At 46.3% G+C, this 25,399-nt stretch overlaps 3 protein-coding genes and 1 pseudogene across 4 annotated transcripts; 2 read left to right on the forward strand and 2 right to left on the reverse strand.

Moving 5' to 3' along the window:
* Window positions 1-1,071: 1,071 nt before the first annotated feature.
* On the reverse strand, window positions 1,072-1,917 carry LOC125534483 (uncharacterized). Its single transcript, XM_048697698.2, has one exon. It carries the CDS (start codon window positions 1,746-1,748, stop codon window positions 1,254-1,256), a length of 495 nt encoding a protein of 164 aa, XP_048553655.1. The 5' UTR covers window positions 1,749-1,917; the 3' UTR covers window positions 1,072-1,253.
* Window positions 1,918-9,315: 7,398 nt separating this feature from the next.
* On the reverse strand, window positions 9,316-10,179 carry LOC147991414 (uncharacterized; annotated as a pseudogene).
* Window positions 10,180-17,721: 7,542 nt separating this feature from the next.
* On the forward strand, window positions 17,722-19,599 carry LOC125534494 (F-box/FBD/LRR-repeat protein At1g13570). The gene is made up of 3 exons (XM_048697709.2): window positions 17,722-18,676; window positions 18,764-18,898; window positions 19,038-19,599. Exons 1-3 carry the CDS (start codon window positions 17,870-17,872, stop codon window positions 19,425-19,427), a joined length of 1,332 nt encoding a protein of 443 aa, XP_048553666.2. The 5' UTR covers window positions 17,722-17,869; the 3' UTR covers window positions 19,428-19,599.
* A 1,315-nt stretch (window positions 19,600-20,914) lies between these two features.
* On the forward strand, window positions 20,915-25,011 carry LOC125532880 (F-box/FBD/LRR-repeat protein At1g16930-like). Of its 2 annotated transcripts, none has more exons than XM_087538538.1 (7): window positions 20,915-21,068; window positions 21,204-21,259; window positions 22,108-22,443; window positions 22,520-22,597; window positions 23,081-24,064; window positions 24,141-24,278; window positions 24,436-25,011. In XM_087538538.1, the coding sequence occupies exons 1-7, from the start codon at window positions 21,023-21,025 to the stop codon at window positions 24,829-24,831; spliced, it is 2,034 nt and encodes a 677-aa protein (XP_087394664.1). In that variant the 5' UTR covers window positions 20,915-21,022; the 3' UTR covers window positions 24,832-25,011. The 2 variants fall into 2 exon arrangements, with proteins under 2 accessions (XP_087394664.1, XP_048552712.2); XM_048696755.2 differs by having other exon boundaries at window positions 24,144-24,278.
* Window positions 25,012-25,399: the final 388 nt, after the last annotated feature.

The following is a 25,399-nucleotide window of genomic DNA, read 5'->3' on the forward strand; positions in this document are numbered from 1 at the left end:
TTAGAAAAAAACATTAAGATGATCCACTCTGAAGGTACTCATCGCCGGCGCAAGAGTACCGAGCGGTAGAATCCAACCGAAGGCGGTACACTATCTCCCCTGAAGGCGGTACAGCACCACCACGTACTGAAAATCTTACAGATGGTGCTCTCAGAATCTCCAACCCCATAATCACACCAGAAACCTACAGCCATGCACGTAAGGACACGAACAATTATTCTTAACCAAGTCGAGAAGAGCGTCGTGAGCGGGCGGCTAGCGCCGGCCCGTCCCATCGCACCCCCCACGTAGGTTGTTGTGGCGCTACTGAGCTTTAAATACCGGCAGCCCTGCCAGTCTGTATGGCCAGTACTACCGTCAACAGCAACAATATTCTATAAAGCTAAAAGGTCGCGCGTTCCCCGCTTCCTGATTCTTGCACCCCAATTCTGTTACCATCCACGCTTAATTATATGGTATGCGACCGAAAATGCCTTTTGGAGCTCGGCCTCCATGGAGGCCGGTTTTTAAAAAACACAAAAATCATGAAAATTCATATTTTTACAATTTAAAAAAATCTGAAAACAAATTACAGATATACATGGAGGCATAACACACATATGTGTAAATTTTTAGGACGAAATACGTTGAAATGAAGGCTGTGCAAAAAAGACAAATCTGAGGCCTTTTAACACATGTTACTATTCATCCTCAAAGTCCAGAAATTTGTCTTTTTTCTATAGGTCGCATTTCGAAGTATTTCATCTTGAATTTTTACACACACATGCATTTCATCCGTGTATAGTTACATATTTATTTTCAGAATTTTTTGAAGTCAAAAAGTTTGAATTTTGAATTTTTCAAAAATAAAGGGCTCCATGGAGCTCGGTCACCAAAACGCCCTACTCGTATGCGACCAACCGTAAAATGCCACCGCTTGAAACGCCTTGTTTCTACGGAACCAAACTTATTCCCGCAAAATCCTGCGAGTTCCAGTGAACAATCGCCGACAGCACAGCCAGCTTCCGAGGCTTCTGTGCTCGTTTTCAGGAGTAAAATGCGTAAGAAGAAGAAGAAGAAACGGAAGATCACTTGAGCAATCACGTTGGTAGACCATTTTGCAAATTGCAGCAAGACGTAGTACCGCAGAAATTCCAACATACACGCTAGTAGATGGTGCTAGTACAGTTCACGAGTTCTGCGCGGCGAGACGAAGGTGCAAATGGCGTGACAAGCTAGCGTCCGGGCCGCGCTCAGTCGACCGGTGTGGGCGCTCAGGCCACGGTGGCCGTGGCCGGCAGCGGGGCGGGGCTGACCACCAGGGAGGCGTCGCCGGAGAGAGGGATGACGCCGCCGCGGGCCAGGATGGAGCGGTACATCTCCACCAGCACCTTCTCGTCGTACTCCTTGAGCGGCCGCGGCCGCGCGAAGGGCTCGGGGGCGGCGCAGAAGGGAGCGCTCCCGTAGCCCACGGCGGCGGAGGACGCGAGCCGGAGCATGGCGCTCACGTACGCGTCCCGGAGCCGCGAGAGCAGCCGCCGCGGCGAGAGCGCGCGCAGAAGGCGCCGCCCGAGGCCGCGGCGCCGCACGCGCCACCCGCGCCGACGGCCCGCGGTCGCGGTCGCCGCCCCGCCCCCGGCGCCGAGCTCGGCCGTGGCGAGGGCCGGGCGGCGCTGCGCCGCGGCCGCGTCCAGGCGGTCGTACCCGCGGTGCTTCCAGTAGGCCTTGATGCCGCCCTTGCGGGTGCTGCTGGCGGAGGCGCCGGCCATGGCTGCCCTCGAGCTTCTTGGTCCCGTGGTGGAGCTGGGGGAGGCTGGCCTGGGCCGGGTGCCCTGATCTCGCGTGGTGTACGAAAATGGTGGGTGGTTTGTAATGGCAGGCAGGAGGGTGTGTCGTGTGTGCGTATGCTCTACTAGTAGGCAGTAGCACCAGCTAGCTGCCCTGCACTTATACCTGTGTCATCACAGAGTGAGTTTTTTCTCCGTTGTGTACTAAAGTAATCACGATGGCTTCGTAGATTCTAGATTACTGCGGTTTAACCTCATCTCAGATTGTACTAACTTATTACGGCGTTCAGTACTTCAATTTATTTCTATTCCTGTTTCACGAAAGAAAAATAAATGATCTTCTCGTGCAAAAAAATTATAATACACAAGTTCTTATTAAACACCGAGTACGAGTACAATGCACTTCCACAGCCACACGCATTTACTCGCACGGTATCTACCAGAAAATGAATCTGCATAGTTTAAAATATACTTCCTCCGTTCCATAATATAAGAGCATTTTTAACACTACTCTAATGTAAAAAAACGCTTTTATATTATGGGACGGAGGGAGTATGAAAAAAAAAAACCATTTTTGATGAAATCTGAATTCTGATTTTCGGTGGCTAAGAGTGCGGACAAAGTTTGTTATCTCACAAGTAACCTTCGTCTCTCGCCAAATTTTGACAGAAAATGAACATGACTGCTTGACTCGGTTTAGTGGCGTGGTCGCCGTCACAATTAATCAGCCGGCCAAGTTCGTTATACGTCATGCATGGCGCCCGTTAACATCAAGTTATCAACTACAGTTTCAGTACACAATTAGGCATTTCTGTGTTGCCTGCTTTACCTGTGGAGTAATTTTCTGTTCCAGGATAATTCAAGGCGCTGCAGGCAACTCGCAGAGATGTGTCGATTATTACCCTCCTTCTCTCTCTGGGCACCGCGGTAGGCCGGTATGGTGGGATTAATGGGTTTATGTGTAGATAGCCAGGCAGATGTAGGAACTTGTTCATCCTGAGTTACTCAAATTTTCTACTCACTCTGCCCAACAATATAAGATGTTTTTGCAAGATACGGTTTTCGCTCGCATCCGCGTTATGGAAAATCATTAAACCCGTGCTTGGTCATCGATCACAAGATGCAAAGAAATGACGGACCATGCTGTTAGGCTGCTATGGTAGAAGTGGTTTACAAAATGTTCTAAATGGTGGTCGCCATCGTAATTAACTAGGCCACTTATTCCGTTAGCACGTCAGTCATGATGCGGCTTATATCCAATCGGCCAATCCTGATGAGCCGACGTGTTGAGATTAGGGCGTTCGGTGGCACCGTGCTGTGCGTGGATGCGGATTAAGTACAGTACCTTGTAGCGTACGCATCCATCAGCGTGTCTTTTTTTTTTCCGATGGGCATCAGCATGTCTTTTAGCACGCATATGCTAGCTCTACTAATCTTTATGTAGTTCTCGGGTCATGTGGATGGGAGTATTTTGGACACCAACATTTTAATTTCGAGATTGCATGTTGTATACAAACATCTTTTTATATCATTCCGGGGTAACCGATCGATCATGGAAGTACTTGTATACTAGGCACGCTTGCGGCCAAAGTCAGACTTTTGTCTGAATATAGATCGATTGCCCGCACTGGGGAACGCCGCTTTGCCAAAGCACTAGGACGTGCGAATGATTGAAGAACTGAAGGGGATATGATAAGATATACCATATCATTTCCGATCAGATCGACGCTGGTGCGATTTTCCAGGGGCAGTCCACTAGCAGCAGTACCATCCGCCGTTCAGCCAGTCCCCGGCCATGACTCCGCCTCATCGCCTAATTTAAAAACATAAATCGGTTTATGTATCAACGGGGACAAACGAAGATTGTGGTCATGCACAGTAGAATGGCAGACGAGAACAAAAGCACTTGTAGAAAGACAAACCAGGCATCTCGTTGCTGACCGTGCCTGTGAGCGGCGGCATAAATATGGCGTACGTGGGTGGTGCTCCTGTGCTTCGCCGGATAGCGACCACACGCCGAAGCCCACCAACGGATCCCGGCGGCGTGATGTCCGGTCCCGGTTTGGCACCACACCCACCGCCACCGGTCGATCCACCACCGGCGATCAGATCAGATCAGACCGCCATCAATGCGCGCCTGCCAGCGGCACCTGCGCTTTTACGCCGGCCCATGTGTTTCACTGTGGCGAGTGCGATGGTGTTCATTCGTTCATTCACTCGGGCACGCGGTCCAGCTGCCACCGGTCACGTCGGTACAGGATGGGCTCGGTGCGTCGCCATGCGATACCATCCGTGCGTGCACGCGCCGCGTCGGAAGTTCGAGGTGGTCTGCTCAGTGCTATGTGCTGGTGCGTAGTAGGGCCCGGAGACGGGAAGAGTCAAGATTAAGACGAGTGTTGCCCGGCTTGGAGCACGGTCGGACTGGGCACCGTGATGGACGCACAGCTGGATGATGGGCTCGTGTAACGGCCATGACTCGGCTCCCGGAGATCTCGATCTCGAGCGTCTTTTTCTTTTGAGGTATACTGACAGTGGCTTGTATTTACCCGAATATGGAAGATGAGAACGACGTGGAAATCGACCGGGAGAAATTAGGCACACCAGCCTACCAGCACGAATGCACGATTACATTATCTGTTATTATACGCACAATATACAGTCACGCAGATATTTATACACACATGCAGTCACCCATATGAACGTATAGTACACAATCACCCAGATGTTTATAAACACACACATATAATCACCCATATGAACGTATACACATTGTACCCCTATGAGCATCTTCGAGATACTATGTCAAAAAATATATATTAAGATTGATGAAGTCACTGTAAACGTCTCGTAGGCGCCGGGAACGTCTTCTTCCACTGAAGAGCATCATCGAAAAAGCTTGAGATGTTCTTGTTTGATCCCTTGGAGAAAATGGCTGTTGAAAGAAAAACCTGTCACAATGGCGCATCATGTGTGTGCTGACATGTGGTGCCAGCTTGACAAAATGTGCACACTTAAAAAAGGTAAATATGGCAAAATTTTGCTTAAATGAGGCAATCAATTTCAAAAATAACAAAAGTGAGGGTGAAAATTGATTAGATCTAACTATATTCAATGATATAGTGTACGCAAGCCAGATGACATGCCACCGTCTTTCTCATCACCATTGTGCACCCTTTCTGATAACACACATGTTTCGTATTTCCCCTAATTTCCAAATGCTAAAAAGATAACATAGTGCATATACTACATTTGTAACACGATCTCCAAGGCCGTCGGCGAGCATATGCGAGTAGTGAGACCACTGTGCCCCAAAAATCGCAGCCCCCCCCCCCCCCCCCCCCCCCCCACAAAAAAAACCCTGCTGCGAGACAAAACCATGAAAACAGCTCATATTGAAAGAAAACCAAGGAGACGAGTAGCGTACCATTTCATTTTTATATCTCCAAGACCCCATGCCAGCCTTCTCCGCCCCATATTGGCATATCCCCTTCTTCTTTGTACTAGCTTCATTCTCCTATGTCTGATCATCCGAAATGGTAGCTACCGCGCCAACTTCGGCCAAAATTATTGTTTTAACCTTTTTAGCAATCTTTGCCACAAAGTGAACTGGACATGAAAGTATTTCATGGTCTGACCCTTTTAATAACGCCATAGCCCGTGGCGTTTATCCTTCATATAAAAACACCGGGATAGCTCGCGTTTCAGCTCCGTATTCAAACGCCTAGCTAGCTCGCGTTTCTGCTCTACATGAAAACGCCAAGATAGCTGGCGTTGCTGCCCAGGCCGAAACGCCACGAGCTTTGGCGTTTGTTGCTTCGAGATTTATTATCAGGAGCTGGTGATAGACCCACTTGGATCGTGTAGGCTAGATCTTTCCGGTAACCTACCTTCCTTGGGTGCGGAAGAGCTCGATCCAGAGCCGGCCATGATGATGTAGAGGCCGGTGACAGCAGAGAGATCGAGATGGAGAGGTGGCAGTGGTGCTTCCCGTGAGCACTGCGATTGCCCTAGATCGGAAGGGGATATCGGTGGGGAGTCTGACGGCGCGGTGAACCTAGTACCGTGCGCCCCGGCCCCCACCTCTTTATATATCGCAGGTCACAGGGGCCCACCAACCATAGAACGGTTGGGCGCCCCCGATCAGGGCGCGAATAGATCAGGGCCCGATGGGCCGTTGAGCCCACTCGGTGGAGAGATCAACCTAACATTCTCCCCCTTGATGTCAACTTTTACTTTTAACCTTATACTTTCTAGTTTATTTGTTTTATCACATATTGATACATAGAGCATGTTTCATCGTCACAACTTAATTGCCGTTAGAATCATACAGCTACAACATATGTTATGATCAGAAGCAAATTCTGTTCCTTTTGGGCCTATCCAGGAATCATAAGGCTTTCCCTTAAACCCATGCCAGCTATGTGTTCCTTGAACACATTGGGTGGTAAGCCATTCGTTTTTTTTGCGGGTGGTAAGCCTTTCGTTAGCGGATCCGCAAGCATATCCTTTGTCCTTATATGCTCGAGACTTATAGTTTGATCTTGGATTTTATCTTTCACAACATAATACCTTATCTCTATTATTTTGACAACATTACTCGACTTGTTGTTGTGAGCGTAAAATACTGCAGGTTGGTTGTCGCAGTACATCTTTAGTGGTTTGTGAATACAATCTACCACTTTCAAGTCGGGTACAAATTTCTTTAGCCATATCGCCTGCCCCGTGGCTTCGAAGCATGCTATGAATTCTGCATACATCGTGGATGATGCAACTATCGACTGTTTGGAGCTTTTCCACGAAATAGCTCCCCCAGCGAGAGTGAAGACGTATCCTGACGTGGATTTTCTATCATCTCTGTCCCCCGCAAAATCTGCGTCTGGATACCCTTTTATCGCTAGGGAATCAGTTCTCCTGTATATTAGCATGTAGTCCTTCGTGCCTTGCGCATAACGCAATGCTTTCTTTACCATCTTCCAGTGCTCCATGTCTAGATTCTCTTGATATCTACCGAGTACCCCAGCGATAAAAGCTAAGTCAGGGCGAGTGCACACTTGTGCATACTGTAAGCTGCCAACTGCCGAAACATATGGTACTGCTTTCATTTGATCGATCTCATACTGGTTCTTGGGAAATTGGAATTTCCCAAAACTATCGCCCTTGACTATAGGAGCAGGTGTGGCTTTACTCGCATGCATGTTATACTTTTTAAGAACCTTTTCTAAATATGCTTTCTGCGATAGTCCTAAGACTCCACTGTTCCTATCTCGGTGAATTTCTATGCCCAAAACATATGATGCTTCACCAAGATCTGTTATGTCAAAATTTGAGGATAAGTATTTCTTTGTTTCTTGTAGTAGACTAACATCGCTACTAGCAAGCAGGATATCATCCACATACAAGATTAGGAAAATATATTTCCATTTTTAAACTTTGCATAAATGCAATTATCCTCAATATTTTCTTTAAATCCAAAACTTTTAATCGTTTGATTAAACTTTAGATACCACTGCCGAGAGGCTTGTCTTAATCCATAAATGGATTTCTTCAGGCGGCATCCCATATTTTCCTTGCCTTCCATGATAAAACTCTTAGGCTGTTTCATGTAGACATTTTCTTTTAAATCACCATTCAGAAATGTCGTCTTAACATCCATTTGATGTAATTCTAAATCAAAATAAGCAACTAATGCCATTATGATTCTGAAGGAATCCTTACATGAGACTGGAGAAAATGTCTCATTGTAATCTATCCCTTCTCTTTGTGTAAATCCTTTTGCCACGAGTTGTGCTTTATACTTTTCTATATTCCTTTTAGAGTCATACTTAATTTTGTAGACCCATTTACAGCCTACTGTTTTGGCTCCTTTAGGAATTTCCTCTAAGTCCCAAACATCTTTGGAACTCATCGATTCCATCTCGTCTTCCATTGCCTTCACCCACATCGATGAATGAGGGCTTCTCATGGCTTCTTCATATGAGGTGGGATCTTTTTCCATATGAACCGTTTCTGTGTTATAAACTTTAAAGTCAGTAGAAATAGCTGACTTTCTTGGTCTTGTAGACCTTCTTAGGGCCTCAGTTTCTGGCACGTTCTGTCCCTCAACTTCTGGCACTTCTTCTAAAATTTGTTGTTGCACCTCCCTTTCATGCTCAACAACGGGTTCAGTCGGCTCCTGACGGACAGGTTCCGGGTCTACCCCCAAGGTTGTCATGGGTGGAGTTGCAACTGGTAGTGAGAAAAATGGCTCCTGAATCATCGGATTAGGTGCATGCATCCTCTTCTCCTCAAGATCAATTTTTCGAGCTACCAAGCTCCCCCTCATCATTTCGTCCTCAAAGAAGACTGCGTGTCTCGTTTCTACAAACTTTGTATATCTGTCTGGGCAGTAGAAACGAAAACCTTTTGATCTGTCTGGATAGCCAATGAAGTGGCAACTTACTGTTTTTGGATCTAACTTTGCAATGTTTGGATTAAACATTTTGGCCTCAGCAGGGTACCCCCACACCTTGAAGTGATGTAGGGAGGGCACCTTCCTGTCCATAGCTCGTACGGTGTTCTGGGCACCGACTTTCTTGGTACTCTATTGAGAATGTGAATGGCGGTTTTAAGCGTCTCCATCCATAATCTCAATGGTAACTTGGAATAACTCATCATGCTGCGCACCATATTCATAAGTGTAAGGTTGCGCCTTTTAGCTACTCCATTTTGCTGAGGTTCACCCGGCATTGAATACTGGGCAACTATGCCAGTCTCCTGTAAGAACTTTGCAAAAGGTTCAGGGACTTGGCCATATGGAGTGTGCCGACCGTAGTACTCTCCCCCACGGCCGGACCTTACTATCTTTATTCTTTTATCATGCTGATTTTCAACTTCAACTTTGAATATTCTAAATTTATCCAATGCTTCTGATATTTCTTTAATTGGATAAATATAGCCATAGCGAGAGTAATCATCTGTGAATGTTATGAACGAGTCATATCCATCCACACTTTTCACCGGAAATGGTCCACAAATGTCGGTGTGGATGATTTCTAGTGTGCTTGTGCTATGGATTGCACCTTTTTTGATTTGTTTTATATACTTTCCTTTAATGCAATCTACACATTGTTCTAAGTCTGAGAATTCTAACTATGGAAGAATTTCACTTTTGACTAATCTTTCTATTCTCCCCTTCGAAATATGGCCCAAGCGACAATGCCATAATTTCGATGAGTCGAATGTTCTCTTTCTTTTCTTTTGTTCTTTATTCGACGCGGAAACATGTTCATTCACATTGCATACAGAATGCACTTTTTCACGAAGTGATAACAAATAAAGCTCATCATGTAGTAAAGCATTACCAACATAAGCATTATTATACCAGATGGCACACTTGCCATGTCCAAAATAACACTCATAATTTTCTTTGTCCAAACATGAAACGCTAATTAAGTTTCTATTACATGAAGGAACATAAAGAACATCTCTAAGTAGAAGATTGAATCCATCAGCTAACTCCAAGGAGATGTCGCTGACAGCTTCAACTTCCGCTTTTATTCCATTGGCTACTTCAATGCCTCCTTCTCTTCTTAGCGTAGTTCGGGGCGAATGGAATCCCTGTAAACAATTTGCAACATGAACAATTGCCCCTGAGTCAATCCACCAAGTAGATTTCGAAAACTGTGTGTACAAGGATTCATTAACTAAGGAAACAATGTTGTTACCTTGCTTTGCCATTAAGGACTTCAGCCAAACAGGGCAGTCTTTCTTGTAATGCCCGATCGGCTTACAGTGGAGACAAGTGTCTTTGTCCACTGAGAAAGACTGTTGCTGACGCTGATACTGATAGGGAGCTTTTTCTTGTGGCTTTGAAGGGGAACTTTTGTCGTTTTGATTGTAGTTCTTTTTCTTATGATCCTTCACATAGTTGAGTGTTCCACCATGTGAAGCTTTTAGTCTGTCCTCTTCTTGGACACACATAGCAATTGTCTTTTCTATGTCCCATGTTCCAGGTGACATATTATAGTTCACAACAAAAGTTTCAAACTCCTTTGGCAGTGAAGCCATGACCAGATGGACCAGGAGCTTTGGTTTGATCTCCAGATCCTCATCCATGGGCTTTAACTTTGTTGCCATATTGCTCATCCTCGGGATGTGCTCTCTTATTCCACCACCTGTATATTGTTCTATCACAAGTTGTTTTAACACCTGGGTGGCATATATTTTTGAAGAGCCAGTGAACTGGCTCTATCTTTGTCAGCAACTCCGCTGCTGAAGCGCACTCTGCAATGGAGCCCACAATGGTGCTCTCAATTGTATTCTTTATAAAGGCCATGCATTTTTTATTTGCATTGACCCACTTTTGGTTGGCTATGATGTAGGACATCTCCAAAGGAGCATAATCCCCCTTCCTTTTAGCCCATGCAGCATCATCCTCAGTAGTCTCTCTTACTGTCTCTGTAGGTCTGACCGGCTGTGGTTCATCCAGAACCCAGTCCAGATCAGCACAAACAAATGCCAGTTCAACTTTCTTTCTCCACTCAGTGTGGTTGTCACCTTTGAGTGTCGGAACTTCTTTTAGGCAACTCATCAAGTGAAAGCCTCCTGAAATCACAATTTAAGTGACATCAATATAACAATCATATGCATTAATCTAATGTTGGTCAAATTAAACATATAATTGTCTATGCAATTAAATCTATATTATCGTTGGACAAAATATTAGAAATAAATGCACCTTTAAATTTCAATAATAAAACATGATCATGTTATTAACAACGTTGGTCATAAAAATAACATAATCATATTCATTAAAATATTCACTTTAACATGCTCTTAAAAAACATAATTCTATCTAAACTTTTATTTTCTTTGTAAAAGAGCACTATTAATTATTTACGCAGCGGAAAAACATGAATAGAAATTCATGAACTTTTTACTTTTACTTTTCAGAGTCGTTTTCTGTTAGCTTTTCTATTTTCTTAACAAAAAATTTCGTTCGAAAAAATTTGAATAGAAAACACTATGTGAAATTTGCCCAAAACTGAACAAATATCAAAAGGAACAAAAACTGTAGCAGGAACGGCGTGCGGCTGCGGCCTCGGCCCAGCGCGCGGCCCAGCCGGCCTGGACCTAGCGCGCCCGCGGCCCAGCGGCGACTGCGCCCGACCTCCACTTTCGGCCCACTGGCCCATCCCAGCGCTAGGTTTTCAATCCAGACCGTTGAACGCGATCGGACGATCGCCCGTGCTCCTCGGTCGAACAAAATCAGCGGCAGCTGGCCCGACCGAGACCTAGCGCCACTCTTTCTCCTCCTCGCCTCGCACGCACCACTCGCCTCAGTCCCGCACGGGACTTCGCCGGCAACGGCGTCGAGCGCCACCGCGCCAGAGCACCGGCCGCCGGCGACGACGTCTACCACCGCGCCGCGCGTGCCTCTCCCTTCCCTTTCCTTCTCTTTGCGTGAGCCTCCTGTGACAGAAAGAGAGAGAGAGGAGCCGTCTCCGATCTGTCTCCTCGCCCTGTCTGTGATGCAGCGGGTCGGGGCTCCGCCGGCCGCCGGCGACGACAACGCGCCACCGCGCCGCGCGAGCACTCTTTTCCCCTCCCCCTTCGTTTCCTTTTACTGTCTCCATCCACATCCTCCCCACAGAGAGAAAGAGAGGCAACTGCCGCACGACGGCGACCTAGATGGACGGAGAGGCTTCGCCCCTGCCGACCCCTTCGCCGGTCGCGCGTTCCCCTTGCGGTGAGCGCGCCGCCGTCGAATGGATCGGTGGTGGTGATCTTTGCCCCTGAAAAGGGGTGGTGTTCTTCTTCTCGATGCCTCGGCTTGCCGATGCGCATCGAGATCGAGAGGAACGGCGCGGCCTTGCGGCGGCGCTACTTTTTCCGTTTCCTTGAAGGATTCGTTCTTTGCCCTGTCTAGGGTTCTTGGGGGGAGGGGATCTCTATTTCTTTCTCTGTTTTATCTTTTTACCGAAAAACATCTAACCAAGATGGCATGATACCATTGATAGACCCACGTGGATCGTGTAGGCTAGATCTTTCCGGTAACCTACCTTCCTTGGGTGCGGAAGAGCTCGATCCAGAGCCGGCCATGATGATGTAGAGGCTGGTGACAACAGAGAGATCGAGATGGAGAGGTGGCAGTGGTGCTTCCCGTGAGCACTGCGATTGCCCTAGATCGAAAGGGGATATCGGTGGGGAGTCTGGCGGCGCGGTGAACCTAGTACCGTGCGCCCCGGCCCCCACCTCTTTATATATCGCAGGTCACAGGGGTCCACCAACCATAGAACGGTTGGGCGCCCCCGATCAGGGCGCGAATAGATCAGGGCTCGATGGCCGTTGAGCCCACTCGATGAAGAGATCAACCTAACAGCTAGATCATATCCAAGTCAACCCTGCTTGCTATATAAACTCCGCTCGCGCAACAGAACACAGCAGCAACAGCCAAAGCCTGAGGCGAGCTAATAGTTCACGGAGGACACAGCTCAAACTACTAGGTGGGATTAGCTCAAGCTTCACTCGGACATTACTTCCGCTTCTGCTAGACACACAGCTCGTTGGCGACATGGACGCCATTGAGAGAGGCGAGCGCGCGACGCTCCTGCCCGAGCGTGCACCAGGTCGTTCTGCACCATGCCCCAGCTGCAACGCAGTAGCCGAGCTTGTGGTCGAGGCCCCGCCAGGTCATTCTGCACCATGCCCCAGCTGCAGCGCCACGCCACGCGGGAGAACACCGGGACCATGATCTCCACCCACCCCGTGCACGGCGGCCCTGTGCTACTGTCGTCGCACCCTCCAGCTCCTCAGCCAACCGACGCCTTGTAGAACCGCGTGTGCACGTCACCCCCTCCTTCGGCTAACTCCGCTCGCCATGCCGTGAAGTTTCGACGCAGCTAGGTGCTTGCAACCTGCAGGCCCAGGTTGCTCGCAGCCACTCATCGCCGGTCTCCGGTCTCCAGAGTGTGTGCCATGTCGAATTGTTTATCTAGTAAATCGTGTCTATCCTTCGGAGCATTCGAGAGTTTCAGCTAGAAACGCCAACGCTCATGGCGTTTCGGCCTGGGCAGCAACGCCAGCTTGCTTGGCGTTTTCATGTGGAGCAAAAACGCTAACTAGCTAGGTGTTTGAATATGGAGCTGAAACGCGAGCTATCTCGGCGTTTCTATATGGAGAAGAAATGTCACGGGTTGTGGCGTTGCTAAAAGGGTTAGATCGTGAAATACTTTTATGTCGAGTTCATTTTGTGGCAAAGATTGTTGAAAAGGTCAGAACAGTGATTTCGGCCGCCAACTTCTTGTTGCCCCGGCCAGGTAATCTGTATGCCCTTCTCCCTCCTTCATGTCTTTTTTTCCTTTATGTTATATCTTTCTTTCTTCTATTTTTTCCCTCTCTAATTGTGCAATTTATTGAGTATAGTGAGATTATATGCTTGCAAGACATGTTGTGTTTGTGAATTATGACGATTACTTGCTTTGGAGTGTATATTGTGAGTTTATACCATGGAATGGAGTTTGTTTGCTGGGTGTTTGTGAGAATGCTTGTATGGAAAAAATAATATTGTATTCTGTAGAAATTGATAGTCAAAACTCTGATCAATCATAGGATGTGCGATCCACTATCACGTCTGACAGTTGACCAACGTTTGACAAATGTCCTACGCAATCGATCGTTGTCGACATAAAGCTAGGGCATTGGAGCAGGAAGCACTCAGCACTTGTACCCGCCTAACGGCTCGACCTGGATATATGCTCTAGTTATATTGGTTCCTTAGTTATATTAGATTAAGTTTTAAATTTTTTGGGCATTGTTTCCATTCTACACAGTGGATTCAAAATCCTCGTGACGGCCTTGGTGAACTCAATACGAGCTCACTAATCGGGCCGGCCCACTAGCGCATATATTTGAGAAAAATAGAGTAAAAAAGGCAACGCGTTGGGGATCGAACCTAGGATCTCATGGTTGCTTCGTAGCATTGTTAGTCACTAAGCCAACATCGAGTTTGCGTTAAATTAGTCGGGCGCAACCTACTAGAAGGCAAAGATCCATTTTTACACCGGTTTTCTGTTTTTTCTTTTCTTTCCCCATTTTATTTTGTTTTATTTGGTTTTCTTCGGGTTTTCTTCTTCTTTTCGTTTTCTTTTGTTACTTCTTTTTCTTCTCTGTTTTTTATTTTTTTCATTTGTTTCTTCGGTTTTATTTTCATATTCTTTTATCTTTGTTTTATTTTGTTTCTTATTTGTTTTTTGGTTTTCTTTGTTTTTTTGGGTTTTCATTCTTCATTTTTTGTATATGTCAACAACATTTTTCTGATACATGTTTAACATTTCTCAATAAGAAATTAAAAGAACTAATATATAGTAAAAAAAATTCTATACACATTTTAAACATTTTCAAATTATTGAATAACATTTTTCAAATACAAGATTAATATTTTTTAGATACATGGTCAACATTTTTCTTATCGACATTTTAAACCTTTTCAAATGCTTGGCTAATAATTTTCAAATGCTTTATCAATATTTTTTCAAATGCAAGATTAATTTTTTTAATTCTCGGTCAAAAACTTTTCTATACACATTTAAAAAATTTCAAATGCTTGATTAACATTTTTGAAATTTTGTTCAACATTTTTTTCAAATGCTTGATTAACATTTTTATATTCAATGATAAAAAATACTCCCTCCATTCCATAATGTAGTGCTTACTCTATCCCTGTGCTTCAACTTTGATCATAAATTTAACTACCAAGACCGATTGCGGCGGGAGCAAAAATTATATCAGTGAATTCGTATTCGAAAGAAGTTTCCAATTATATAATTTTTTCTCCTGCCGCAGTTGGTCTCGTTGGTTAAATTTATGGTCAAAGTTGGACCTCGGGAAGTGCGGGCGCACTATATGTTGGAACGGAGGGAGTATTATTTATTAATGCATGGTCAACATTTTTTCTATACACATTTAACATTTTGCCAATGCTTGATTAATATTTTTGAAATACTTATTCAACATTTTTACAAATGCTTAATTAATTTTCTTTATATATACATGATGAAAATATTTCACCATTTGGTTACTACATGGGAGTTGCTTCAGCGAGTCGGAAGGTCGACTCGCTGAACGCGAGACATAGGCGCTCCAAAACAAAAAAAGTAGGCACTTTTTTTCTTTTGAGAAATCTGGCCACTTTATTACTCAACGATAATGTTCATAGGTACACGGTTCGGGCCGTGAGGAATGCCCAACCAAACATTTCTACCTAAGCCTAGATTATAGGCCGATTTGGCGAGATTATGAGCTTTGAAATTATGGTTCCTACGCTCATGAACAAAAGAGCACAAAAAAAAACTACTGCTACGTTCTGTTATTTCATGTACTATTGCTGAGTGAGGGCCTCTAGTACCAGAATTAATATCCTTCACCACACCCAAACTGTCTGATGCTACCATCACTCTCTGGATGTTTAGATCATCTGTTAGGGCCAATGCTTCTCTGCAAGCAAAAGTTTCAAGTATCATTGGATCGATGATGCCTCGAACCAGGATGGCCGAGGAGCCAAGGTAAAGCCCTGTGTGGTCTCGACAAACTGCGGCCACCGCTCCTCCTCTTTTGTTGCGCAAAATCGCTGCATCCACGTTCATCTTCGCCACTCCCACTGGTGATGCAATCCAGGAGTTGGGAGAGTTATGTTGGGCAGCACCTGGGACTTGCCTCGGCGCAACAGGGGCCAACTGGCTCAACTCATTCATATATGACGTCACAAAAGATGATGTTTGCTGAGGAGATTGAAAGTAGGCACTTGGAAGAGCACCCTTTTTTTTTGAGAAACCGCCCTCTAAGGCACTTTATTCAATTCTGACTCGGTTTACATCGGATTGCACTAAGGCAATCAAAGAGACAGGGAATACATCATAAGAAATGACATCCGAGGCACCTCTAAGGCCCTCCTGGGCACACCAATGAGCAGCTTGGTTTGCCTCTCTCCTTACATAATCGATGCATAGCTCCTGAAAATTTTGGAGATATGTTTTGATTTCGCTGATGACTGGGCTTCCCATCGATCTGCACGTCGTCGCCACCCATTCCTCCGTGACAGTTTGGCAGTCCGTTTCGACAGTAACCTGTGTCCAGCCCTTCTCCATAGCTAGACGCACAGCCTCTCTAACTCCTAGCAGTTCAGCCACATAAGGATCAGTCACCCCTCTCAACTTGTGACTTCTGGCTAGCACTAGTCCTCCAGGATCTCTTGCCACAAGCCCAACAGCTGAAGTTCCAGCATTCACATCGACGGCAGCATCTGTGTTGATTTTCACACAGCCAGGCTCTGGCGGTGTCCATACCACACTTCTCCCCTGCTGAGGATCAGAAAGATCGGCCGGAATATATAGATCCTGAATAAGTTATTTTACTAGAACCATCGACCGACCAGGCTGGTACTTAACCTCCTCATGGGTATACTTGTTCCTGCTCGACCATATTGCCCACATAACTGTGATAATGATGGCCGCTCTGTCTTTGCTCACAAACCCGGCATCTAGCAAATCCCTCGACCAAGTGACGGGGTGTAGCCGGGGCAGCTTGAAGTCGAAGAAGCTCTCCAGTTCCCTCCAGAATAGTTTTGCGTGATCACACAGGACCAAAGAGTGATGAAGTGACTCCTCTTGGTGACCACACATGGGGCAGGTGAAATCCTCCCCTATATGCCTCCTACATAATTCCTCCTTTGCCGGCAGAAAACCTTTGAGGACTCGCCACCAAAAAATTCTTATTTTTGACTGTACTTTAATCCGCCATAACGCCTTCCAGATTTCTTCACCATGGGATGAGTTCCCAACTTGTAACATCTTTGCTTGTTGTTCCTCCATAAGCATACGATATGCAGATCGGACCGTGAAAAGTCTAGATCGTTCATGCCCCCATGCCCAAAAATCAGATAGAGCCATCCGTGGTCTTGGCATGTTAAGTATAGCTTTCGCATCCGAGGCAATGAAATTCCCACTGATAATTTCCTCATTCCATTCACCATCTTCATGCATCAAATCCGCAACCAGGTGTATAGGGTCGCTCCCCACGCTACACACTGGTTTAAAAGATGAGCTTCCTTGTATCCAGTTATCATGCCACACTTCAGTAGTCATTCCATCCCCGACCCTGCGGATCAAACCCTGTTTAAGCACTTCCCTGCCGGTGATGATCGCTTTCCACGTAGTGGAGGCACTCGCAGGGCATCCCGCCTGCAGAAATTCCCCATCCGGGAAATACCGTCCCTTGAGGACACGCGCGCATAAGCTATCAGGCTTCTCCATTAGTCGCCAAGCCTGTTTTGCTAGCATAGCATCATTAAATTTTTCCAAGTCACGAAATCCCAGGCCTCCCTTCGATTTGGAGATAGCCATTTTTTCCCAAGATTGCCAATGCATTCTTTGTTTGTCCAATGATTCATCCCACCAAAACTTTGACATCACTGCCGTAACTTTTTGACATAAGCCTTTTGTGAGCTTGAAACAGCTCATAGCATAGGCCGGTAGGGCTTGAATCACAGCCTTTAGCAGAACCATCCTTGCCGCAATCGACATCAACTTCTCACAGTAACCTTGAACCCTGGATCTTGCCTGCTCCTTAATATGCACAAAGCTGTTTTCCGTGATCTTCCCCGCTGCTGTAGGCAACCCCAGGTACTTCTCAGTCAAAGATTCTCTAAAGATTTGTAAAATATTCCTTACCCCAACTTTGGCCGATGCCCTACAATTTGGGCTGAAAAAGACCGATGCCCTTCTCTCATCTAAAAAAACACCCTTATGTTTTTTTTTTTGAGACAACACACCCTTATGTCCGGCCACGGCCCACCCTATTGTCGCTGCATTCACTTACAATCTGGGCCTGAATCCTTCTTATCAGTAAGCCAGAGCCTTTGTCTAAAAGAATCAATTGGAGGCCTTGGAGTTGTGGCCCAGCAGTGTGGGTCGAGCTGCGGCGTTCGGCCGAGCCAGATTCTCATTCTCCGGAAACCCACTCGCAGAAAGAGAGGGAAAAGGGTGAGGATTCCTCGGAACCCAGCAACCGCACCTCCCCCCAAAACTCCAGCAGCGACGGACCCTCCGCCGTCGCGCGGCGCGCCGGCAATGGAGGATGCGGCGGCTCGCCCGTCCAAGCAGGCGAAAGCCGAAGGGGCCGACCGCATCAGCCTCCTCCCCGACAGCATTCTCTCCCAGGTCATCACCCGCCTCCCCACCAAGGACGCCGCGCGCACCGCCGCCCTCGCCCGCCGCTGGCGCCCCCTCTGGCGCGCCTCCCCGCTCAACCTCGACGACGCCCGCCTCCCCAGATGGTCCTGGGACTGCATCTCCAAGATCCTCGCCGAGCACCGCGGCCCCGCCCGCCGCCTCCGCCTCCGCCACCTCGACGGCCCGAACAGCATCGCCGATCTCGCAGAGTGGATCAGATCCCCCGCCCTCGACGGCCTCGAGGAGATCCATATCTCTTACCGCTACGACCTTCTGCTGCCGCCGTGCGCCCTCCGCTTCGCGCCGACCCTCCGCGTCGCCAGCTTCGCCCGCTGCCGTTTCCCCGAGGGCATTTCCCCGACCCTCGCGTTCCCGCGTCTGACGCGGCTCGCCCTCACCGAGGTCGAGATCTCCGAGGATGCCCTCCACGGCCTGCTCTCCGCCTGTTCCGCGCTCAGGGTGCTCCAGCTGGATTGGTGCGGCGGCTTCGACCGGGTGGTCATCGACTCGCCGACTCTGCAGAGCTTCGGCATTGTCGCGGACAGCTACGTGGGCGAGCTGGTCATACACTATGCCCCTCGCCTGGAGAGATTGATTGCATTTGATAATTTCGACATTCAGGTGATCAGAGCGCCTAGACTGCAGATGGTGTGCTTTTTGGACAGCCACAAGACTACACTCCATGTTGGAACCATGGCTTCTCGGGTAACTACTGCCTTCATTGTAACAGTCACATTAATTTCTCAGGAAATAATACTCTTGTGTTTCATGTTGTGTGCTTCTTGTTTGCAGGGAATTTCTGGTGGAAACTTGGCAATGCCACTGCACAGTGTGAAGATTTTCATTCTTGATACTGTTGGTCCTGATCTTGATGCAGTTCTAAACTTCATCAAATACTTTCCTTGCTTGGAGAAGCTCGTCATCACGGTGATTCTCTTGATCTTTTTGGTAGCTTATAGCGCCGAATAAACTCCATTCAGTTCATACGTTATCCATCGGTCCAGGTAGAAACTAGCCTTTATATAACAAACATACAAGTAATACAATGCACTTCTGCTCTTTTCAGTTATACCTGGAAGTTGATATGAAAAAGAAAAATGTATGCCATCTCGACCCACAAGATCGCATTGAATGTCTTGACCTCAGTCTGAAAGAAGTAGTGCTGAAGGGTTACGAGGGCAAGCGGTCGGATCTTAACTTTGCCAAGTTCTTTGTTCTGAATGCTAAGGTGCTTGAGTCAATGGAACTCCGTGTCCAGGATAACACATTCACCAGGAGATGGGAAACTAATCAGCGTAGGCGGCTACAACTGGATAGCAGGGCTTCTAGAAATGCTCGGTTTGAGTTTGGAGAAGCTTATCCCTTCACTACATTTGCATGCAGCAAGCATGCTCATGTTTTGACCATGGCTGATCCTGTTGGTACCTCTTGCGGAGTTTGCGGGCATACTGATTGATGAAATCACCCTTCACGTGTATTTCGAACTTTTTCTGTATGCAGCTATGTTATTTATCATGTACTACGACCAGCACTTGTTTTCTATTTAGAACTGCAAAAGGCCTGAGGACAACCTCATCAGGCTACTTTAATTTTGCAATATACCCTTGGTTATGAACTGCTTATATTTCTGGAAATAGGTTGTTGGGTTTTGGAAATTATGGGTGAACTGTTCAGTTGAATGTGGTTCTGCTTCAGGGATTTATTTTCTTTCTTTTTCATTTTACCTGAAGAAACCAGCAGTTCCTACAGGAGGATGCGCTGGATAATATGGTTTGCTGAAACAGTTTGGGCTGTTTGTTCGGGCTTTTATCAGTAGAGATGTGTGCAAAACGTAAAACACGTTTCATCATTCAGGCATTAGAACAAATGCATCAGATATTTACATATCTGGCAGAATATGATTGATGCCAGGTCGTGTAACCAAAGTTATTGTAACCATTCAATGAAATGAAATTTTATTTATGAAAGACTTCCATAATAGAGATGTTGTCACTCAACCTTAGGAGTAGCCAGGTGAGCTTTGCTAACATAATGGATCAGGATTTGTCGCTTACAATCCAAATATTCGTAAGGGTGCATAAGGATTGTTCCTTTTGCAAATTTTTGTTGAACTGCGTGAGCCATTGGATTTGTTAAGCAACTCTGATGTGGTGAAGGCATGCACGTGGTTCAGCTCACCAATCGTTGAATAACATCAGACACCTTTTTTTTGCGGTTAGACTCTTCTATTTCCACTAAATAATATATAAATATAACATGTGCAATTACGACAATTTTTTTGTAGTATTAAACGAGTATTTTGCAGCACACCATAATTATTGCAACACAATGTCTGTATGTATGCAATAAGGAAATGTGTGTGCTTGCAACACATGCAAATAACCTGTGCAACATAAATTCATACTAAATTCACCAATCTCGCAGCAACGAAGTTGGAAGCGCCGCCTTCCTCGATTTAGGCTCAAGGTAGCCCCATTGAAGCTAAATCGAGCGAGCTAGATTCATTCTTGCCTAAGCTTGGCATTGAGGCAACCTTTGTTTCACGCTCTAAATGCGACGACGACCACGACCACAACAAGAGGGGCAAGGGGCACATAGTGCATGGAGCACGCCTGCATCTGCAACCTTTTTTTTTAACGGTAGCAAAATTCCTTGGGGGTCAACGAGATTTCCGGCGAAAAAAACCTTGGATAGAGAGAGTTCTCTATAGGATGGGACAGGGATGGATAAACAGTGGCACAAAACTGTATTTTTTGTAGCGGTACAAAACTGTAAAATAGCAGGCCAGTTTTTTTTTTTGAGGGGTCGCAGGCCAGTTTTGGTGGAGCGATCTGGGGACACGATCAACCCATGATGTCACGGCCCAAGCCCGTGCGAGGCCGGCATCTCCCCATTCCACTACATTCCCGAGCCATTTCGCTTTTCTCAAAAAAATAAAAAAAATTCCCGAGCCATTTCGCCGTGTAACTGCGCCTTGCGCCAGGCCGAGGCTAGGATTGGCTAAAACCTTCCGCCTCCCTTGGCACCGCCGGTTCCCGAGGAGCCGCCGACATGGAACCCTCGCGGCTCTCCCCGGAGGCCGCGGGCAAGCCTCAAGGTACGCCTTCCTTCCCCAGATCCCGGCGCCGCCGTGCGTACGCCTCCCTCGCTCCCGGATTGTTCCCCGCCGATCTCGATCGCCCGGGGTTTCTCTTCTGGCCATGGCTAAACCATCGATTTGCCTGGCGCGCAGGTTTGATCGCCAAGGACCGCTGGTTCAGCATCGCCGCCTACATCTCATCTGGAGAGGTTCGTGTCTCGCTCGATCGCCCTCTCTTGTTCATGCTGTGAGATATCGCCGTCCTCGCTGTGGCGCGGTTATGGTAGACTTTGGTTTTGGCCGGTGGTGTTGGGTTTGCGTGCGGGGTTCTGTGCGTGTACAGGCTAATCAGCCGAGGGTGTGAATTGAACCTAGTTGGTTGTTTCTTGTTAGGGCACTGCATGGGTGCTGGCCAGTGTGGAATGGATAGATGGATGGGCATGGGACGATCAATTGCCAAGTTAATTGCTTGGGTTGGTGCCTTTTGTGGTTGTGGGTATTGGTGATCGGGGCTTGCGGGCTTTGTGATGCTGTTTTACTTGTGTCAATGCTCAGTAGCAGTACATAAAAGTCAGTGCTTTTCGTGCCTACTCTAGAGTACTGTAATTATGTACTCCCTCTCTAAAGAAATATAAGAGAGTTTAGATCACTACTTTAGTTTAGTGATCTAAACGCTTTTATATTTCTTTACGGAGGGAGTAGATTTCTTGCACCATGTACACATTTTGCTGAGGACTTGACTGTTGAAGTACTGTTGGGGTCTATGAATGTGCTGGCCTGTCAGATAACATTATGAACAAATGCTGATCTTACGGATTTGTTGGCGGGGATAACGTGAAGCGCATAGTTCACATCTATGCCTTGTGTGTTCATGGTAATGCAGAATAAATGCATTCATAAATTTGGTACCTTTGCTGCTCATTGGGAGGTTTAGGTTCCTGGGATGTTAACCAGGGGCCTGATGTTAACCCACAGACTCTCTATGTTAACTGTACTTTCGTTTACGCCGAACAATGATATTTTCTAGGATGATATAATTTGTTCTCATCTATAATAGGGTGGTATTGCTGCTGCCCTGCGGAAACATGTTGAGGAGGAAGCTCGACATCTCAGCAGTGAAGATCTTCTAAGCGTTATGGATCAGCTCTATGAGCAAATATCTAGCTTATTACAAAGCAATGATGCTACTGAAAGTTTACTGGCTCTTCATGCTATCGATGCTCTGATTGATTTACCAGTTGGAGGCGCTTCAAAGGTTTCTAAGCTGGCTAATGTCTTAAAAAATGTGTTTGAAGTCAAGCGTGATCCTGAAATCCTAGTTCCAGCTAGCACAGTGCTTGGTCATTTGGCAAATGCTGGGGGAGCATTAACTGGACACGAGGTTGAGCGACAGGTGAGTTATAACTTTACTACTGGTTCCAGTTTTCATGGACATTCTTTTCCAGTTCTCTAAGAAGCACTTCTTTTAGATTATTACAACTGCGTTAGGGTGGCTTGGTGCTGATCGAGTGGAATATCGCCGCTTTGCAGCTCTCCTTATTCTCAAAGTAAGTTGAACCGATCAGCTTCTGTAGTGTTTAATCAACAATCAAGATCATGAGGTTACCCCTGATTCTTAGCATGTACTGTAGTTCTGTACCACTGATTTGTAGTATGTGTATGATTGTTTTCTCTGCATATATATAGTATTTTTAGCAAGCAAGTCATGATCAACAACAACTAGTGGACAACTAATTATGACTAGCCGTGCCCGTGACTGATCTGCAAGTCACAAATATTCAGTTGAGTGTACAAATTAAATAATATTGGTTCGTGGCTTCGTGCTAGCTATCTTCTTATTAAACCATGTGTACCATTTCTTTCACTCCAAGATGCCCTGAAAATAACCCTATGCACAGTACAACTAGCATCCTGAGTTGTTTCAGTTTTGCAACTTAGTATATTATGATAGTAGTTTAACTTTATGCCAATATTTTTTCCAGATGACCTACATTATGATTTGTATAAAGTTCCTCCTTCTCTTGTTGTAGGAGATGGCTGAAAACGCATTCACAGTTTTCAAGAATTATATCCCTGAGTTTGTTGATGTTATACTGAAAGCTTTGAGCGATCCCAAACTGGTTATTCGTGAACGAGCAGCTGAAGCCGTGCGTGCACTTGCACATTCCAACATGCAGGAGGCGGCAGACTGTGGAGTGAAGAAGGTGAAACGGGAGGGAATCGATCTGATCAGTGACCTCCCGGATGAGACGCTCTGCACCATCATCTCCTTCCTCCGCACTGATGATGCCGTGCGCACTTCTGCCCTCTCTCGCCGCTGGCGTCACCTGTGGCGCTCCGCTCCGATCAACCTTGACACTGCCCATATCCCTGGGTTTTGTCCCGAGCAAATTGAGGTTGTAACCGAGATCCTTTCTGAGCACCAGGGCCCCATACGCCGCCTTCACCTCAACAGCCTCTATTTTGCTGATCTTGATGGCTGGTTCAGGTCCCCAGCCCTTGCTAATCTTCAGGAGTTCGACATCTATGTCGCTAAATTTGATGATGTGCTGCCACTGTCTGTGCTCCGCTTCGCACCGACCCTCCGTGTGGCCCGCATTGCCAACTGCAGCTTCTTTGAGGATGAGGAGGTCCCAGTATTTAACTTCCCATACCTGAAAACACTCGTTCTGGGCTTCCTTTCTGTATATGAAGGCACCCTCCACAGCATTCTCTCTGGCTGCCCTGTCCTCGAGGACCTGCTGCTTGACAGTTGTGATGGCTTCAGGCGCTTGGTGATCAACTCGCAGACACTTAGGAGCATCGGTGTCTGTAATGATATGGGCAGCATGAGTGAAATAGTCATCGAGAATGGCCCTTGCCTGGAAAGATTCGTCAGATCAGATTTATTTCGCAGAACCAGCCCACTGCGCAGAGCACCAGTCTTCCGGGTAATTAGTGCGCCGAAACTGGCGATCTTGGGCTCACTGACAGACAACGTTGATAAACTCAAGCTTGGAACCAGAGTTTCACAGGTAGCTGCGGATGGCCATTTCATATTCGACATGCCACGAAGCATACACTGACTTTTTTGCAATGTTTTTCTGTTAGCAGGAAATGGTCGCTGGTAACCTGGAAATGTTGATGCGAGGTGTTAAGGTTTTAAATATCACGTCTAGTGGCCCTAATCTTGATGCAGTTCTTGGCTTCCTCAGAGTCTTTCCTTTCTTGGAGAAGCTATACATAATGGTGAGTTGTTGAATCTCTTCTTCAGTAGTGTGAAAATCTGTTTTACTTATTTTATATGTTATCCAATCAGTCATTGTTTTACCTGACATTGCCAGTTAGAAAATTTTATTTTCTAGCTTTGTAATAACTGTTTCTGAATTGTTTATACTCTTTCCAGTCATCTCTGCAGAAGGATATGCAAAATGTGCATCATCATGAGCCAACAGCTCTGATTGAGTCTCTTCACCATATCAGATATGTAGAGTTGAAGTGTTACACGGGCACGGATTCGGATGTTGACTTTGCTAAGTTCTTTGTTCACAATGCTAAGGCGCTTGAGTTGATGAAATTTGTTGTCGAAGGCAGATGCACTCAGAAATGGAGAACTGATCAATACAAGTGCCTACAGTTTGATAGCAGGGCTTCTCCAAATGCTCTATTGGATTTTAGATCTTACTCTGGTCATGCATATCCTGCTGGATGTATCCGAAGGGGCAATCACCATAATGAGCATGTCCTGTCCATGGCTAATCCCTTCGATAGCTCTTCTTGTAGTCACTGCAGAGATGCCTGAGCAGGTTGATAGCTCTTCATGTTTTGTCCGTGGCTGATCCCTCCCCTTTATGTGCAAACATTGCAGTATGTCTCTCATTTGAATGTTTTGGAAGACCTTTAACACATGTTCATGACTATGTTGAATGTTTTGAGTCAATACTTGTGTTATGTGCAATCAAAATTCACTAGCTTGGCGTCAGTTTTAATGCTATTTGCTTTTTGCTAGTTATAAGTAGTTGGCAATCCGCAACTATGCTTCTTTCTTATATCGTGTATTGATGTAGTGTTATGGAAGACATAAAACGAGTGGTCGGAGCTGTTGGAGGATGCAGAAATTGCGTATGCAAAACATTGTGGTTCTTGTCTCGTCCTGGAACATGTATTTTTAGATGAAAGGTTATATAAATAATAAAGCAGCAAACCACCGTGCATGGCCTTAGAGCATCTTCAACAGACGCCCAAAAACTGGGCCGTGCGCTAAAATCCGAGTTTTTTGGACGCCGGACAGCTCCAGCAAAAGCTGTAAAACAGCGCGCGTGCAAAAAGGGGTTAGGCGCGTGTTGAAAAATGCTATCAAAAGCTGCAAA

Source organism: Triticum urartu, chromosome 1A (genome assembly GCF_056163025.1).
Source record: "Triticum urartu cultivar PI428250 chromosome 1A, HENAU_Tu73, whole genome shotgun sequence".
Lineage (NCBI taxonomy): Eukaryota > Viridiplantae > Streptophyta > Magnoliopsida > Poales > Poaceae > Triticum > Triticum urartu.